Genomic DNA, 18780 nt, shown 5'->3' with positions numbered 1-18780 from the left:
CATGTTTTGGCCTTCGCATTGCCCTCCTCCAGTCTTCTGTGGTCATGCTGGGTCCTATCATGCTGGGCTGATTGTTCTGGTGTTAACCCTGAGCAGGGTATGCATGTGAGTTTCCCTGGGTTCCTGGAACAAGATGGACTGAACACACACCTCACTTGGTTCAGAAACCTAATGAAACTTTATGGAGGAGTGTGTTTAGAATATAAACCTGCAAGTATTAAGGATGGAGTAAGTGGTGTCAGGCAATGGCATTCTGAAGCTAGGATTGGATGGGAATGAGTGAACCTTCACTGATTTAGTGAGAGCCACATACAAAGTTGCTACTGGGGGAAGTGGAGGGTGGTCCCTGCAGGCTTATGCTTCAGAGCTCCAGAGGGCTTGAAAACCAGCAGCCTCTACCCTGAGTCTCTTTGAGTTACACACCACAGAGTTCTTTGCGACCCCTACCCTCTACCTAACAGCTCCCACAGTGACCCAGGTGTCATTACCAGTATCCGAGCTCTCCAGGCCTACAATCCCAATCTTCATATCACAGGTGCCACAGCCTACAACATCTGTAGCAGGCAGGCGGGCAAGCAAGCAATGATTTCTGCCATAGAGCACAGACCTCTTCACTGAGGATTTTTTTTTTTTAAGATTTTGTTTATTCATGAGAGAGACAGGGGCAGAGACCTAGGCAGAAGGAGAAGCAGGCTCCCTGCAGGGAGCCTGATGTGGGACTTGATCCCAGGACCCAGCGATCACGACCTGAGATAAAGACAGACCACTGAGCCGCCCAGGTGCCCTTCACTGAGGATTAATGTGGTATTCCCCTTTTCTTGGTGTACAGCTCTTAAGATGCCTGGGCAGCACCTAAAGCCCCTGACATGGGTGGGTTGCACTCCCTAGAGGTTCATTGCCCTCAAATTCTTATCTGCATTTATCCTAATTCCCAAAGAAGTAATTCCGGTTCCTGAGACAGGATTATGCTTCCCTAACATTTTGCCACTCATGACTCCACTTCTTTGTTTCCTTGGCCCACAGTCTAGAGTTCCATAACAATCAAGTAACATTTAAAGCTTCTGACAGAACATGTACTACACTTTTCTGAAACCAGCAAAAAAGCATGCTCCTTCCTACAGTTCTCACAATGCCTGGAGGGCTCTTCTGGCCCTTAAGACACTGGATTTCATCTTCCAGAGGGGTCTGATCTCTACACCCCCTTGCCACAGGACTTGCATCAGGGCTTTTGCAGGTTCATTCTGCCAAGGACATCTTTTCTCCAGTTCCTTAGCCCCATGTCCTTGTCTCACCATGATAGCACTTCCCCTTACATACTCCAGGCCATATCCACATCTCCTGACTTGGGGCCAGCCCATCAGAGGACAGAAAAAGACCTATAGATAGATTGAACCTCATCTCTGAACCTTGGAATGGCTTCAAGGCTGCTATAACCTCCAACGCTTGTGGCCTTGCTCAGACAGGCCATTCCCTGAGGCTTGTCAAGATCCTTGGTGGGGAGGCAGTGTGTGTGGGTGTGGGTGTGGGTGTGTGGAGGGTGAAGTAAGCTAGGTCCTGAATTCCTTGCTTGTACCTCTCTCTGCTGTTGGGGAAGAATTTCTTCTGCCCTTCAAGGTCTTTCTAGCTTCAATAAGAATGAAATTGACATGAGACATGTTAACAGGAGAATATCAAATTTAATTTGGTTCAGATGGGGAATGCATACAACCATAAAATTCTAAAGACAGGCAAAATAAGGCATACATATTATACTGAACTGAGATAGATAGGTCTAGGAATTTTATAGGAAAGAATGCAATTTAAAGGAAGATGAAAGAGTAAATACTTGGTAAACAAATAGTCTTTGGGCCATTCAGAAACAAGACAAGAATGTGATCAAAGAGCCCTTGCTAGATTCCTATCAACATAGTTATTTTTGGGAGAGAAAGAGCTTCTGAATTTGCTCGGGTTTTAATGCTTTTAACACAAAATGATCTTTATGCCAAAGTGACCAACCTTGGGGCTGTCTGCCCTTGGCCCCTGTACACATAGATATCTGTGTACACATCCAAGTTTATTCTCACTACTGGGCCTAGCGTCATCTCACTCTGGAGCTGGAGTTATGACCAGGCTGGGATTCATGATGACCTTTACCAGGTTTGAGGGGAAGGTGACCCTGCACAATGGGAGTGGCAGTCAGCATTGGGCACTACCACTTCAGATGTGGACTGGCCAGATGGTCAGAGTCTCCAGGTTCCATTGCACACAGCCTGGTACATGTCCATTGTCAGGGGCCGGAAGGCCTTGGCTTGGTTGTCCAACACGAACAAGGGGTCAGTAATTACGCCTACATTGAAGCCCTCACGCACCAAGCGGGACTTCACCAGTTTGAATGTGCTTGTGATCGCTAGAGTGTCCTGCAGGGGTAATAAGCATAATCTCGACTGTGGGCCCCTGTCCAAGACCTCCCATCCACCTACTTCTGTCACCCTGAGCTCACCTGGATGCGGATGAAATGGGGTGCAGCATAGGCAGGGAGCCAAGTGTGGACATGCTGGTACATCCTCTGACCATCAAAAGTCTGGCCGGGGGCCAGCTGTACCGCAGCCATGCCCACCTTGCCCTCACAACCTGGGAAGCACAACAGTCACTCAGCTCATCTACCTCACAGTGCCCATGGACGACCCTCTCACTTGGCCCATCACTGCTCACTGGCTGTGCCCCAGCAGTTCCCCCCACCTGTAATATCTGGATAACACTACTCTGCCCACAAGGCTGTCGGAAGTTTAAAATTAAGCAAATCCTCCACACCTGGTACTGACACACCATAGACGTTCACCTCCTGCAGGAAGTCCACCAGTGACAAAACGCTCTCTACCTCCCGCGTGGACACGTTCTCACCTTTCCATCTGTGGGGTTGAATCCACTGCTAGCGAGCACAGCCTTGGCTAAGGGGAGGCCCCTCTTGCCCACCAAGCCCCTCCTCCTATGAGATCTGATCGCTGGTTCTGCCCAATTTCGGCCCCTTCGGGATCTAGAAGCTACGCCCCTTGGGCCTGGAAGTCCCACTTCTTCAGCCCTCCTCCCTCAAAGGTCCAGGAAGCCCCGGCCACCAGCCCAGGACCCGACCGGAAGGTGTCCCCAAGGCGGTCGCGAAAGTAAAGGAAGCCTTCTTCGTCCATTGCCAGCACGTCACCGGTGTTGAAGTAAACGTCGCCCTTGCGCCGCACATCCCGTACCAACTTTCGTTCTGACAGCTCTCGCGCCCCGCGGTAGCCCAGGAAAGGCTGGTGGCGCAAAACCTGGGTCAACAGGAGCCCTGCCTCCCCTGGGGGTAGGAGTTGGAATTAGGGCATTAACCATGGCCAAGAACTGCACAACCCATCAGCCCCCTGCCAGAGGTTTCCAACCATGGTGGACCAACTCTTCAAACCAAAACTGCCAAAGAGACAGAGACCTAGAGATAAAGATGGGAAGAGTGAGATAGAGAGACTGGGGGACAGGAGACATTGGGGAGCCCACTATAAATAGAAAAAGGATAACAAGGGATGCACAAAGGACAGAGACAGATGGTGGTGGGAAGAAAGTGATATGGCCAAAATCAGGAAAAACGCCAGGAGAGAAGACCCTAGGAGAAGGTACTGGACAAGAGATTGATGCCTGGGAGGATATAACTACCACAAATAGAGACCCAGAGACCTAGCAGAACAAGAGATTGAGGCAGGGGATCCAGGCAGAGATGAGAGACAGAGGGTCCCAGGCAGTGGTCAGACAAGCTGAGAACAGGGTCCAGGTGAGGGCAGCAGACACCACCACAGGGCACTGACCTCAAGGCTTTGGGCAGCCTGTTCCAGCGAAGGAGCAGATGGTCCCCTGCCCTTCCCACACCCAGGGAAGGTTTCCCCGACCCTTGTACCTGGCCCCACAGGGACGCAGAATCCCCGATTGTCCCTGACAGGCTCCTCTGCCTCCGTGTCAAACTGTACAAGCTCAAAGGGGGACAGCATCTGAGTGGAGGGTGGGAAAGTGTCAGTAGAGGCCCTGTGAGCTCAGTCTTAATCGAGGGCCACTGCCCCACTCAACCCACTCACTCGAAGAAAGCAGCTCATCTTGCCCAGGGCCCCACAGCGCCCTGGATAGTTGATGAAGCCAATATTGCCTTCCGTGGAGCCGTAGATTTCCAAGATCTGAATGGGGCCAAAGCGCTGCTGGAAGGACTGCCACACATCTGCCCGAAGTCCATTGCCCATTGCCAAGCGGACTGTATGTGTCCGGTCCTCTGGTCGCTGCAGGGACATCCCAAGAACGGTGAAGAGCATGCCCTAGAACCCTTACCTATGAGGGCTTTTAGTCCTTACCTGAGGAATTACCTAGGAGGTGATAGGGAGGGGGGCATCCATACCTAAGTAATCCACCAAAGGTTCTTACTTGAGAGTAGTTATCTGGAGTCTGTTTATGGAAGTTACCTGAGGGGAAGTTACCTAGAAGCCTTAACTGGAGGGATACCTAGGGGAAACTGAGGCCTTATCTGGGGCTTACCTAGGGGAAATATCTGGGATCTTATATAGGGGTAGTACCTGGAACTGTTACCTGGAGGGGTTACCTGGGGGCCTTTACCTGAAAGTAAACTGGGGAGTGACTTAAAAGTTTCAACTTGAGGAGAGACCTGGGGTCTTACCTGGAGGTAGTTACCTGAAGCATTTTACCTGGAATCCATACCTCATTGCTGTATCTAGTGAGTTTACCCTGAGGCATCCTCTGTTCTAGGCATTTTATATTTATATATGTTTTATACTCACAAATACTCTCTTTATTATCCTAATTTTCCAAATGGGGACATTGAGACTGATAGAGGTGAAGTCATTTGCCCAAGGTAGCACTGATGATCATCATAGGAGCCATGTTTGGAAACCTTGTGTGGGATAAATTATCTGTGGATGTTGCCTAGGGTGTTTTACCTAAGGGACCCTGGTCAGGTCCTGTACCTGAATCTACCTGAAACCTTCACCTGAAATGACATCTGGGATTTCATACCTGAGGTGATCACCATGAAGCCCTAATCTTAGCACCTCACCTGTGGAGTGTTACACAGGTACCGTAGAACCTCACCCACATACAGGATCACAGTCACACCATGCTGCCGACAGTTATCCCAGAAGCGAGAAGCAGAGAACTTGGGGGCCAGGACACAGGTTGCTCCTGAAGGGGGAGAGGAAAGGGTTTCAGGTCATACTTCCATGCCACTATGATAAGTTGCTTTGATCAGCTGTGGCCCTCTGACTCATAGGGTTTGGAGTTCATCTGTGTGTCACTGACTCAGCCAGGAGTGCCCACATGAGAAAGGTGTAGGTGGGTATGGGGTTGAATCCTATCTTCAGAATATGTAACAAGCTCACTGCTTTGTACAAAGTGAGTACTGCTAAATAATCATTAATGATTATAAATGTTTTATGAATGTCTAGCTGGGCAGATGGATAGATGAATAGGTGGTGGCATAGATGGATGGGTGGGTGAGGAGGTAGGTTAGTAGATGGATGTGTGAGTTGGTGGAAGAATTGTTTTGAAGGATGGACACATGGATTAAGAAATTTTACGGGCCACTACTTATCACTCTGGAAAGTGATCCTTTCTTAGCTGATCACCTCCTCTGCGGCTGACTTTGTGAAAGGCACTCTCCCTACCTCAACCCTAATCCTCGATAAAGCCCTGCAAGCTAAATATTATCATCCCCTCACTCAAAGGGACAATTGCTCATGTGCCTGGTGAAGTAGAAAGTCTGTGTCTTCTTTGAGGCTGTATTTTTGTCAGGGGGTAAAATACAATGCCTTCTCTGTGAAAATAGATGCTGGCCCTTGAAAGTGACAATTTTGTTTGCCACCCCTAATGAAATGCCTGATTCAGGAAAGGTCTTCAATCGCTGGGTGGCTCAGCAATTGAGCACCTGCCTTCTGCTCAGGGTGTGATCCTGGGGCCCCGGGATCGAGTCCCGCATCAGGCTTCCTCTATGGAGCCTGCTTCTCCCTTTGCCTGTTTCTCTGCCTCCCTCTCTCTCTCTGTCTCTCATGAATAAATAAATAAAAATTTAAATAAAGAAATAAATAAAACTGGGGGGGGGGATTGATAGGGAGTTTTCCAATTAAACCTCCCAAATATATATTTGTCTAAACACTACATTGTACACCAGAAACTAATATAACATGTCAACTATACAAACATACATATGTACATACATACATACAGCTCCCTAATTCCTCTTAGCCTCTGTAAGGTACAAGAACAGTTATGAGCTGCCTTCAGTGTGATGTATTAGAAAATCAAAATGCAGGGATGCCTGAGTGGCTCAGTCGGTTAAGCATCTGCCTTTGGCTCTGGTCATGATCACAAGATCCTGAGATTGAGGTCTGAGTTGGGCTCCCTGCTCAGCAGGAAGTATGCTTCTCCCTCTCCTTCCCCCTGCTTGTGCTCTCTCTCTCTTTCTCAAATAAAATCTTTATTATTTTTTTTAGATTTTATATATTTATTCATGAGAGAGAGAGAGAGAGAGAGCCAGAGACACAGGCAGAGGGAGAAGCAGGCTCCATGCAGGGAGCCCAAAACGGGACTCAATCCCGGGTCTCCAGGATCACGCGCTGGGCTGAAGACAGGCGCTAAACCGCTGAGCCACCCAGGGATCTCCCATCAAATAAATAAAATCTTTATAAAAAGAATATTTAAAAATAAAAACAAAAAAATTTTGAAGGAAGTACAATACACCCCACCAAGTTTCTTGCCAACAGTACATTGAAGTGAATTCAACATCTCTAGAGGAAATTCCAGTGTAACAAGAAATGCAGGAGAAAGAGAAGCAGAGACCAAACAAGCAAGTACAGTGAGGGGACTTTAACCTTAATAAAACAATTTGACAATTGGAGGAATTTAAACATGACCTGTAGCATCAGATGGTATTAGAGCTACTATTAATTTTGTCAGGTGTGGTATCACTACTGTGACAGTTCTTAAGTCCTTATGCATTAGAGATACATACTAAATACTTACAAAAAGATACAGTATCTAGGATTTGTTCTAAAATGATTCAGAAATAAAGAAGGAGGGATCCCTGGGTGGCGCAGCAGTTTGGCGCCTGCCTTTGGCCCAGGGCACGATCCTGGAGACCCGGGATCGAATCCCACATCGGGCTCCTGGTGCATGGAGTCTGCTTCTCTCTCTGCCTCTCTCTCTCTCTCTCCTCTCTCTCTCTCTGTAACTATCATAAATAAAAATAAATAAATAAACTTAAAAAAAGAAATAAAGAAGGGAATACGTATCAAATAAGATTGGCAATGTGGTTAACAACTGTCAAGGGTGAATGAGGATATGTGAGACATCATCAAATCATTTTCTCTACTTTTGCTCTACTGTGTATGTTTGAAAGCAAAATGCTGATGGTGGCTGAAGCTAAGTGGTGGGTACCTGAAAATTCATGTAGAAATATTTAGAAATGTGTATATGTTTCAAAATTGTCACAAAAACTCAAAAAGAAAATACTGGAGCCTTCCCAGTCTGAATTGCTAGTCAGGTGTCCAGGAAAATAGCCCAGTGGGATGCTTGGTGAACACCTAACCCTCAATGACTATCCCAGCACTCATATCAGCTTGTCACCTTCTGACAACAGCAAAGCCCTTAGGGACTCTAAGTAACCAAGTCTTTGCCCAAGTAGCCCTGGGGCCTGCTGCTGTGTGTCCTTTGTCAAAGGTAACAACCTTGACATTGGATTACTTGTGGGGCCTTGTCACCCTGAAAGCCCCACCCTGATGTTGAGTCTGGAGGTCCCATGAATTGGAGGGGTCTTCAGAAAAGGGCTTACCGAGCTCCAGGCAGCTGAGGACCCCAAGGATAAGCCCCGTCACATGGTACAGAGGCAAGACTGTGTAGACCACGTCATCAGCTGTGCCCCCACACAGGGACAGCATCTTGCACATCTGCAGCAGTCGCTCATGTGTGACAATGGCCGGCTTTGGGAGCCCTGGGAAATGGAGTGGGAAGGGTGGGTGGTGAAAGGACAGCACAAGAGGGGCCAGCACATAGGAGTGGGTCTCCGTGGTCAGGTCTGCAGTGAAGGGCTTGGGGCTCTTATTAGGTGATCAAGTCTGGGTATTAGTGGGTGGGCTCAGGGAAGAACAATTGGATTTGGAGTGCAGAGGGTAAATTCCAAAGCTCAGTTGGGAGTTTCAGTGGCTGTTTACTGGGCAGAGGCAGGAATTTGGCACTGACCAGTAAAAACACATTAGGGGTCAGAGTTCAGGCAAGGTGTTGCAATCATAGGGCAGGATGGGTTTCAGAGGTCAAGTTTGAGGCACATGTCAAGCTTGGGGTCAGGGCAGCATTAGGGTTCAGAGGTTAGGGCTAGGGCTGCGGGCACCCTCACCAGTGGTCCCTGAGGTGTAGATAAACAGGGCAGGGCTTTGTGGTGTGATCCCGGCACGTAGGTCAGTGGGCACAGGGTCAGTGGGTGCAACATCAAGAGCTGCCCCCAGAGCCCCCACTCCTGGTGTTGGGGAGGACTGGCTGAGGTAGAAGCATCGGATGTTCTCTGCCTGCAGCTTGGGAAGGACCTCTTCCAGGTTCTCCTGGAGGTCTGCAGGGATAGGTCAGAAGAGAAATTGGGAAAAGGCCCACATTTGAGGTCAGGAGGGGAGCCCCGAGACCCAGATAGGGGAGAAGAGCCTATTGCAAGCAACACAGGAAGTAGCTGGCAGAGAAAAATTTACACATTCCTGTGTAAAGAGCCCTATAATTAGTATTTGTTGGCAAAAAGGATTGAAAGAGGGGTGCCGGGGATCCCCGGGTGGCTCGGCGGTTTGGCGCCTGCCTTCAACCCAGGGCATGATCCTGGAGTCCCAGGATCGAGTCCCACGTCGGGCTCCTTGCATGGAGCCTGCTTCTCCCTCTGCCTGTGTCCCTGCCTCTCTCTCTGTCTCTCATGAATAAACGAATAAAATCTTTTAAAAAGAAAAAGAAAAGAAACAGGGGTGCCTGGGTGGCTTAGTTGGTTAAGCAGCCAACTCTTGGATTCAGTTCAGGTCATGGTCTCAGAGTGCTAAGACTGAGCCCAGTGAGCACTGGATGGGGCTCCATGCTCATTGGGGAGACTGCTCAAAGATTCTCTTTCCCTCTGCTTCTGCTCCCCCCACCCCACTCACTGTCTAAAACAAATCTTAAAAGGAGGGGGATTGAAACAAACAAGGTAAAGAAAAATCTCTGGTGCCCTCAAAATTACTTTCCAGCAATTAAGTTTTGATTCTAATTGCCTGTAAAGGTAGGTGGGAAGCAAGGAGCTCCTTGCCTAGCCCCTACTAGGACACTGTGAACTGCAGTCCTCCACGTCTGTCCCTTGCTCCCTTACTCCTCTGTCTTCTACTAGCCTCTGGGGTCCTCACCTGGGTCCACCACCAGGAGCCGAGCCCCAGAGCTCAGCACAGAGTGCACCAGAGGTTCCCCCCGAGCATGCGGATTAATCCAGGCCACCGGGCAGCCCAGCTTGGCCAGCCCCAGCCACAAACCCAAGGCTGGAATGGTCTGGGAATCCAGCACCAAGAGGGCAGCTGACTCCCCGCCAAGCAAGTCCGTGAGGCCTCCCAGCTCAGCCTTCAGGGCCCATACAGCCTGGCATGCCCTGTTGTCCAGCTCCTTGAAAGTGAAGGAGCGGCTCCCTGGCCCCTTCCACACCAAGGGTGCATGGCCCGGCTGTGCTCGTGCTCGCCGTTCAAAGGAATCCACAAAAGTGTCGGGCGGTTGGTGGCTCATGCGTGCTCTGATGTGCAGGCCAAGGTGGAGGATCCTGATGATATAGGCCACATCTGCAGGCAGCCAGCGCAGCCCTGGAGGTGACCGTGCAGGCAGCAAAGTCAGCGTGAGGGCCGCAGCTGCCAGACTCAGCCAGTGGGGCATCCAGGGACAGAGCCAGGGCCGCGCCAGTATGGCTAGGCCAAGCAGCACACAGAAGATAGAATCTCCCAGGAGCCAGCGCAGTGCCAGGGCCACAGCAGCAGGCCATGCAGGCTGCTGCAGGCCATGCAGCAGCAATAGTACAAAGGCTAGTCGCAGCCAGATGCCCATCGCACCAGCACCCTCCTCAGAGAAGTGTCTACAGAGTGCTAATAACTTCTGCCAGGGACTGCCTGGCCTAGATATTTGACCCCTTAGTCCCGCCCCCCACCCTTCATCCATGGTAGCCTTGGAGCTGTTGACAGCAATGCTTCTGCCCTCAGGACTCCACCCCCAGCACTTTTTAACCCAACCTGTTTGCTTCACTGTGCCTACCTCTAGCCAAGTACATGGCTGGCACTCAGTAAATACTTTAGGGAACAAATGCAGTGCCTAAATTCAAGCTCAGTTCTAATATCCCCACCCCCACCCATGTGCTGGGTTTTGAGTTTGCCCCTCCCTCTGGCATCCATGGAGACTACCCTTGGGATTCAGGAGGCTAACCTCCCCAACCCCCAACTTGGGCAGGGCAGTCTATGCATGGTTGACCTGAAAGCCTTACCCCCTCACCTCTGGGAGACAGTCACAGATGGGGAGATCAGAGAGGTGCTGCCATTGACCTAGGAGCCCACAGGTCTTCAGCTCAAACTCCGCTCCACCTGCTCCAAATCCTTAAGATAGGGCACCCAAGGTTAGACAACACCAATGCTCTGGAAGCAGAACAGTGGCTGCTTTCTGGGCTGGCAGCTGAACTGATGCGGGGTCTTGTGACGCTGGTTCGCTACCAGGATCAGTATCTTCAGCTGCCTGCTTAGCAGCCCAAGGGTCCTGGCTGCTGCTCCTTCTTTGCCCCCTCTCCCTTGCACTTCAGAACTTCTGGCCAGGGTAGTTATCCTGGGGCTCAGATCCCCACATAGCAACCTGGCCTCAAAACTCCCTTGGACTCCCCCCAAAAGTAAGGTACTCAATCACCATGCCCATCAGAATAGGGGAGTGGAAGCCTAAAGCCCAAAGGGCCTTGAGATTCTGTCAGGAAGATCCGGGGAAAGGGGCTTCAAAATCAGCATCTTTCCCACAAATGGCTTCCCTCTTCCAGACACACCTCAAAGCTGGCCTGTACTTCTCCCCACAGAACCTAGGGCTCTAGAAGAGTCAAGTGCCAGTCATATGTGCATCCCACTCCCTCCCAGAAAATAGAGGTATGAGATGGCCAAGCAGACCATCCTGTCTCTGCCTGGGGAGCCTGGGAGATTAGGTTAGCTGCCTAGGGACGGAAACATTGATCCCCTACATCCACAGCCAGTCTATGATGGTGAAAAACGCTTGGGTCTGGGAGCTCACAGCTTCTGGGTTTGGAACCCATGGCCCACAGTACTTTATTAGAGAGTGGGAGTCCCAAGGCCCTGTCCCAGTCCATGATGGGCCCACCTGAGCCCCCTAGATGCCAGATTGAGGGAGGGGTAGTTCAGGGTGGGGAGCCAGGGATCATGCCCGGCTTGGCATGGGGCAGAGGAGCAGCTACAGAATCCACCCACTCACACAAGGAGTCAGAGCCACAAATCTTGGGCCTGGCCCAAGGGTCTGAGCAGCCAGTCTGAGTTTAGGTTGGTGATGATCCAGTTCTCAGGGGTGGTCGGGTCCCTGACCAACCCTAGCCCCAGGCTGCCACCATCAGGAGGGTCTAACCATGAGGAAGGAGAGGAGTATGAAGGGATGGACCCCTGGTCAGGTCTGAAGAAAAGAGTGGAAGCAGAGGGAAGGCCTGCGCTTCGAGGAAAGCAGGGCTTGGTGATGGGAATGTGGTCAAGGCGTCTAGGCAGGTATGAGCCGGCTCGGCAGGGATGTTACCGGTCCCGCAGTGGTTGTGGGCTAGTTCCATGGGAGGTCCCCTAACACAGAAGAGGGTGGCCTACAGCGCGGGGGCGTGGTCAATTCTGCGGTGGGTGTAGCCAGGCCCAGACCTGGATCAAGGCGCAGGGTGCGCGGCCAGGTGGCGCTCGAGCAGCGCGCGGTGTGAGAAGACTTTGCCGCAGGCGGGACAGGGCGCACGCTCAGGCCGGTGCGTGCGCATGTGCACGTTGAGAGAGCTCTTCTGCGTGAAGCGCTTGGCGCAGACAGCGCACTGGAAGGCGCGCACGCCTGTGTGCGTGACCATATGCTTCAACAGGTAGTCGCGCAGTGAGAAAGATCGCCAGCACACGGCGCATTGGTGGGGCTTCTCCCCTGTGGGCGACAGGGCATGCCGCGCACGTACGTCAGCTGGGAAGGGGCCTGAGGAGCCTTTGCTGGGCAATGACTCCCCTCTCCTTCTTGACTGCCCATCAACCCAGAATCCCCCTGTCTGTTAGGGACACTCCCTCCCCTCCCGAACCACCCCTTACTCTGGGACCTTCCTGCCCAACAGGGACCACCCCTAACATGACCCAGTATGTCACCTCGCTCAGCGGGGAGCCCTTTTCCCAGATCCTTACTGTCATACCAGGATACTATGGTTAGGGGCCTCAAACTCTAACAGGTACTCTCCCAACTGGAAATCCTGCTGGCCTGGGACATCATTGCCCATTAGGACTGACCACTGAGTTCTCCCCCCACCTCCTCGGACTTTCCTTCCCCCCACTCCTGCTATGCCCATGGAACGTTCTGAATTCTCTGATCACTGGCCACCATTCTGGGGACAGTCTGGCAAGGCCCAGCACACTTTTATGGAAGGGACAGAGACATACTTGCCCTCTTCCTACTGGAAGCCCCTGTTGCCCAGAACCTTTGTCTGCTGGCAGCTATAATGCACCTGGAGTGACAGCACAGGCTGCATTGACTCCTGGAGTCACCAGGTATTAACAAAAAACCTATCTCAGTGGCAGAGGACTGCAGGGCAGTGCCTGGGCAAGGCCTGGCACCAGGCTAAGGCTACACAAAGTTGGCAAATCTTGGCTGGTACTACCTTGGGGCCCCTGGCAGCTCTCCACAGGCTAAACACCTATGCCTGTATCCTCTCTCCTTCATCCTCAAGACAGCCAGGTGGGGATTTTAAACTGTAAATCACATCACTCTCCACCTCAGAACATTGATGCCTTCCCCACCATTCACAGTGAAATCCCAAATTTCCGGCCCTGCAGAACTCCCCACTCCACTCCCACAGAACTTCCAGCCAAATCTTTGCTTTTCCTAACAGCATCCAGTTCAGCCCTAAAAGCAGTCTTTGACATCCCATACCCCTGTCCTCCACTTGAGCCCCTAGGTAGCACCCTATACATCCTGCAACTCCCCCAGGACCTGCCAGCCACCATCTCAGCACCTAGCTTCACAATCTCCACTGGACTACCCTAGCATACTCTGTACCTCTCCCTCAGCCACTGCAGAGCTGCCTCTCAAACACATTGAGGTTTTAGGCCACCTTTCCATGGTCTTCAAGGAGCTCCCCTTCCTCCTTCTGCAGCTTCAGGGTTCCCACAATGCAGCCCCATCTCCCTTCTCTACCCCCGATCAGGCTACCTCTCTGCTGACTCTGCACGCTCTCCCTAGGCTAGTGAACTCACCCTCCCTCACATCTAGTCCCAGTCACTGGACCCACTGATAGCCAGGAGACCAGGAAGCTCCCTGAAGCACTGTTCCCCAACCTGGCTATGTACCCCTGCCAAGACTCCATCCCTCCTGACCATCCCAAGCTCCATCCTGGTGACTAAAGGCTTCACTGCCAGCTTTCCAAAAGTTCTGGGCAAGTTCCTGCTCCTTAACCCTGCCTTAGAATTCCCCCGGCATCAATAAATAGAGGTAGAGGTAGGGGATGGGTAAGAGTGCCTGCTTCTCTATGTGAAAGGGACTCCCCTCCGCCCACATCTGGAGCTCAATTTCCAAGCTCCCCTAGGGTCAGGGAAAAGCATCAGAACCTCATGAGTGTATCCACCCCACTTGCCCAGTGCCCAGTTCTCCCTCAGGCTTGAATCTCCAAAGACCAAGGGGCTCAGAGACTCATCCCAGCTCACCAGAGTGGATGAACATGTGCTTGGTGTAGTTTTTCCGCGAGCTGAACGTCTTGCGGCAGTGACTGCACTCATAGGCAGGCGGCTCGGCCGTACCTGGGGGTCGGGCAGGGGTGGCCGAGGGGGTCGTAGCGGGAGCAGCGGGAGGGGCTGGAGCCTCCCCGGGAGGTGCGCTGGGGGCCGCATCGGGCTGGAGTGCCGGGTAGAAGGCTGAGGGGAGGGCAGGAGCAGGCCCCGAGGGCGCGGGAGGAGGTTGCGCAGGCGGCCCAGGAGCACCCAGATGAAATGGGAAAAGCGAGACTGGGGGCCCCGGGGTCTTCACGCCCGGGGCACGGGATCCAGAGAGGACACAGTCAGGAGGAGCCGGGTTCTCTGTGGCACAGGCTTCCGCGGCAGTGCCATCCTCATCTTGCCAAGCGGGGACGTAGCTCTCCGGGAATACGTCTTCCGCCGCCGAAGCCCCCCTAAGGAAATCCCTCCCAGGGCCGCCGCCGTAGTCAGAGAGGCCGGCAGGTGCAGGCGGCTCCTCGCAGGCGCTGGCAGGGGCAGCGGTGAGGAAGCCGGCGGCGGCGCAGTCGGGGAAGGCAGGGGGTGCCTGGCCCTCTCCCGGGCCGCCGCCTTCGCCGTCCTCGCCGTCGGTTTCATCATCGGTCTCCTCGTCGCCATCACCGCCATCATCTGGGGGTGCCGGTAGGGAGGGGTCGACATCTGACCCCTCTGTCTTGGTGGGCGCAGTGGGCGCCGGCAGCTGCAGGCGTGCCGGCTGGCGCTGCTTGCGGCTATGCGCGGCACCGGTGTGGCCTGGAGGGCGCGCGGCAAGCAGGTGGCGCAGGCGATGTCGTAGCTGCGCAGGTGCAAGAGGTGGGGGCACGGGCGTGGGCAGGGGTGCAGGCGCCCCCGGGACCGGGGCACGGGCGCGGGCAATGATCTGTGTGCACTCGTCTATGACCGTCTGGATGCGCAGCACCGACGCGGCCGTGAGCACCTGCAGTGCTTCGCCCTGTGCCACCACAAGTGAGCCGCTGTAGAGGAACTCGACAAGCTGGCGCACTGTCTGCGCCGGCACCACCGGTGGCACGCGGATCTCGGAGTGGCCGAGAAGCAGCTTGTCCTGGAAGAAAGGCGAGCCAGCAGCCAACACACAGCGGTGTGCACGCAGTGAAGCCTCACGGATCCTCACAGTCACGTCGCAGAAGTGACCGCCCAACCGCTGCCCGTTGAGGGTCTCGAGCAGCGAGCGGGAGAAATTCTGCAGGTGTATGTGGTGCACCGCCTCTGCTGCCGCCATCTGCACTGGATGAGGAGATGTGGGTGGGGAGGTCAGCCGGGGACCCCGCCCCATTGTCCCTTGAGCCCTTATCACAGGATAAGGCCCATAGGCACATCACAACCCCAGGCTTTGGGAACCTCAGCCATCCCCAAAAGGCCCCTTGCAGTTCTGTTCCCATATGCAGGACTCCCCTCAACCCCCACTCCCAATCTCCAGGACCTCTGCAGCTCCACCTTGGAAGCCCCCAGCACACCTGTTACAAGGTTGGGAATATCAAAGATCTGCCTCCCTCTCAAGTCTTGCTTACTCCTCAGGGCAGGGTCCAGGGCTCAGCTTCCCCTATATTGCCCCCCCTTTCCCCTAACTCCAAATCCATAAACCTCCCCCAAGTCCCCTCCCAGGGGCAACTCTGTGAAGATTGCAGGGGCCCCCATACCCCATGGGCTGCACACTTTACCCACTCCCCACCCCAGCTAGCTGTGACTCCTCCCCATCTGGCTTCTTTTTGATTTCCCTTTGTCACATCCCCCAAACTTGCAGCATCTGAGGCCCAGTGGAGACCCAGGTCTGTTGGCTCAGAATTGGGTTATGTTAACTAGTGTATACAGAGGTCTTCGAGGGGCTGAGGTGGCACGAAATGACTCCTGGACTAAGCAATTCAGGGTGTGCATAGTCAGGAAGGGTTGAGAATAGGTTGGGCATTAGCCTCGCAAGTGTCCTATAAGAGAAAAATACATGGTTTCTGGCCAACCCCAGCACAGCAGATAGGGAAGAACCTCCAGCAGCCTGATTTTGGAATCTTGATATGGCCTGTAGGACACAAGGTTATGGGTGTGGCATAGAGAGGGGGCTTGTGTGGACTGTTCACGGTGTATGATTGGGAGGGCAAAGATGGAGCAGCAGCAGTCTCCAGATCAGGATGATTCTTGTGAAAACTTTGGCCTCCTAATTCCAGCATTGATCACCCTCAGCGGAAAGGGGAGGGGATCCCCCCCGCACCCCACTCTGGGACTCCAGGAATCTAAGAAGCTCTGCTACTTCCTCCCTCAAGCAGGCACCATGCTCATGAGGGCTCAGTCTTCCCTCTATCAAAGTTGGGATACCTGGCTCATCCAGCACCGAGCCCCACACACCTCCAATCTAGGGGAGGGCAGTCAGGACACAGGACACACCCTGACACTCACCCACTCCTCCACCAACCAGGCAGGGTCACACAGCCCTAGAGTGTAGCCTCTCTCTCTCTCTCTCTTTTTTTTTTTTTTGGAGTGTAGCCTCTCTTAACCTTCGGGGTCTAATGGTGTCTCACTACCCTCCCCCCCCCTCCCGTTTTCTCATGCCGGAAGCACCTCCCTTTCTCGCATGCTCCACATCTCACCCTCAGATCACTTGGCACACCTCCACTGCCCCGGTACCGCTGGGAGCGCTGGCCGAGGCTGACGGAGTCATCTCCTCGTGTTCCCCCGCCTCCCAGTCTATTCCCTGCGACAGCCAGAGGGAGCCTGTTGAGACCTGACAGATAGGGACCCTCCAGCGCTCAGAGCCCTCCACGGCGATGAATTAATTCTTGGCAATCCCTCAAACAAGCCAAGTCTTTGCACGTGCCGTTATCTATGCCACAGCCCTTTCCCTGTCTTCATTCACCCACCATCTAAAGAACTTCAAATCCGTGCCTGGGCGACTGGGGCGGAAACCCGCGCATCAACCCGGACGGCTTTAAAGCCTGCCGAAGCTGCACGGCCTTCTTGGCGCTTCAGAACAAAGGCCCACCCTCCCGGGTATGGCGCCGCTTCGCGCTGCCACGCCTTTGCCCACGCCATACACTTTGATCCAAGCACCCTTCTCACACTCTGCTCACTTGCTCGCGCCCTCCCCTGAACCGCGAGCCCCTTCTCTGATGCGCTCCGCCTGCACCCGCTGCAGACCCGGACAGCCTGTATTTCCCGCCTCCGCGCGCTTGCCAGAGCCATGCCCCCATCCTGCAGCGCCCCCTCACGTCCACAGCGTGCGCTCCAGGCCCAGCACCGGTACCCCTCCCCTGGCACGCCCCGCTGCCGGTGGGCCCCGCAGCAGGGGGATGCCCGCAAGACCCCACCTCCGGCTCCTCCTCAGGCACCAGGCCGGGACGTGGTCTTCTCTCGCTCGCCACCGACAAGGCCGCACTTTCGGGCTGCGACGCTGGCGGAACCCAAGTCCGAGGCGCTGTGGAGTTGGGGAGCACTAGGTCAGAGCACGTTTCCGGTGTTTCTATGGCGATCAGCCGCCGCTACCAGGCTGCACTTCCGGTTCTAGCAGACTCGGAACTAAAGTCACAGAGGCTCTGGCGCGGGGGCAGCGAGGAATGTCTGTGCCAGAGGACGCTTTCAGTGTCGCCTTAGGGACGGGGTAGAGAAGGGACCAGCGCTGTCCATCCGCGGGCCACGCCCCCGTGCGCTCCCCGCTGTGCTGGAGCTGGAGCGCTGCGACCCAGGCTGGAAATGCGGTCTGAAGCCCCAGAATTGTCTCGGCTGGCTCAGACTGCACTGCGACCCCAGGTGGTAGCCTTCAGCCCTTAACATGAATGAAAGCAGCAGTAGGGCTCGCCCTCTGGTCCACCGGACTCCAGCCCGGGCGTGGAGAGCAGAGACATTTCTGCAGCCTACCTCCACTCCCGCCGGTGGCTACGAGTGTAATAATGGAGCAGACACCACCCCAGGCTCTGGCTACCACCTTCCGCCCCTTCTGTCTCTAAGCCTGGGTCCAGGTAGAAGGTGGAGGTGGCCTGTCTCTATGCCCCCTACCTCCTCACACACACAGCAGGCCCACCTGCCCCAGGGCAGGAGGTGAACAAATAAATGAGTGGATATTGAACTAAGTGCCTTCTGCATGCAGCACTCTGAGAGACACCTCAGAATAAAAGAACGGCAGGGGTGAGATGGGTGGTGCGTCTGCCAGGATGGTGATGACCAGCCAGACTCCAAAGATCAGAAGTCACTTTAGGGGACAGAATATGTAGGAAGAGCTGTCCGGGCAGAGGAAACAGCCGTGGTCTTCAAGGACCTTGATGGGGTTGGCTATCCAGGACACCGTGAACCAGGCTTGATGGTGGGGCTGGAATGGTGGGCTGGCCTAGCTTTAAGCTTTGTTCATGAGGGCCAGAGGGCAGGCAGGACAACAAAAAAGTCAGAAGATTCCTGAGACCTCAGAGGACCCCATGCCTTGTTCAGTATGTGTGGAATACAACATGGGGGAAGGAGGGGTGCTGATTTAGCTTCACCTATGAGGACAAGATTAGAGTACCTGCCTCCCACCTTGGGCAGCTGTATTGTAGATGTGTTAAAGGTCAAGAGAGGAACCACTGTCCGTACTGGAAGCCTATCCTGTGGCCCATGCCCTGAGGAACCTTATTAAAACTCAAATCTAATGGCCTTAGTGTCTTTCTTCAGAATCTGGGCCCCTTCGGATGGCCTGCCCAGCCTCAGTAGCCACTCTCCAATCCTATCACTGCTCATTCTTCCTTGGTTCTACCTACCTCAAGGCTGGCTCGTGCCATTCCCTCTTTTTTGTAGCACTCTCACACATAGCTCAGCTGCCACTACCTCCTCCAGGGAC

General features: G+C 53.8%; 2 protein-coding genes across 6 annotated transcripts; both read right to left on the bottom strand.

The window, feature by feature from the left end:
- Positions 1–1656: 1656 nt before the first annotated feature.
- On the bottom strand, positions 1657–10111 carry SLC27A5 (solute carrier family 27 member 5). Its single transcript, XM_055311915.1, has 10 exons — positions 9396–10111; positions 8384–8593; positions 7823–7981; positions 5054–5178; positions 4071–4265; positions 3896–3986; positions 3109–3307; positions 2791–2888; positions 2480–2610; positions 1657–2396 (listed from the first exon to the last, which is right to left on the bottom strand). Exons 1-10 carry the CDS (start codon positions 10072–10074, stop codon positions 2220–2222), a joined length of 2064 nt encoding a protein of 687 aa, XP_055167890.1. The 5' UTR covers positions 10075–10111; the 3' UTR covers positions 1657–2219.
- Positions 10112–11286: 1175 nt separating this feature from the next.
- Positions 11287–17364, bottom strand: ZBTB45 (zinc finger and BTB domain containing 45). 5 transcript variants are annotated; one of them, XM_055311927.1, is made up of 4 exons: positions 17285–17364; positions 16568–16671; positions 13926–15215; positions 11287–12165 (listed from the first exon to the last, which is right to left on the bottom strand). In XM_055311927.1, the coding sequence occupies exons 3-4, from the start codon at positions 15208–15210 to the stop codon at positions 11909–11911; spliced, it is 1542 nt and encodes a 513-aa protein (XP_055167902.1). In that variant the 5' UTR covers positions 15211–15215; positions 16568–16671; positions 17285–17364; the 3' UTR covers positions 11287–11908. The 5 variants fall into 5 exon arrangements, with proteins under 5 accessions (XP_055167902.1, XP_055167903.1, XP_055167904.1 ...); XM_055311928.1 differs by having other exon boundaries at positions 13926–15210; XM_055311929.1 differs by having other exon boundaries at positions 16588–16671.
- Positions 17365–18780: the final 1416 nt, after the last annotated feature.

This window comes from Nyctereutes procyonoides, unplaced genomic scaffold, assembly GCF_905146905.1.
Source record: "Nyctereutes procyonoides isolate TBG_1078 unplaced genomic scaffold, NYPRO_anot_genome, whole genome shotgun sequence".
Classification (NCBI taxonomy): Eukaryota; Metazoa; Chordata; class Mammalia; order Carnivora; family Canidae; genus Nyctereutes; species Nyctereutes procyonoides.
The sequence above is the reverse complement of the archived record's forward strand: the minus strand, read 5'-3'. Positions and strand labels throughout refer to the sequence as shown.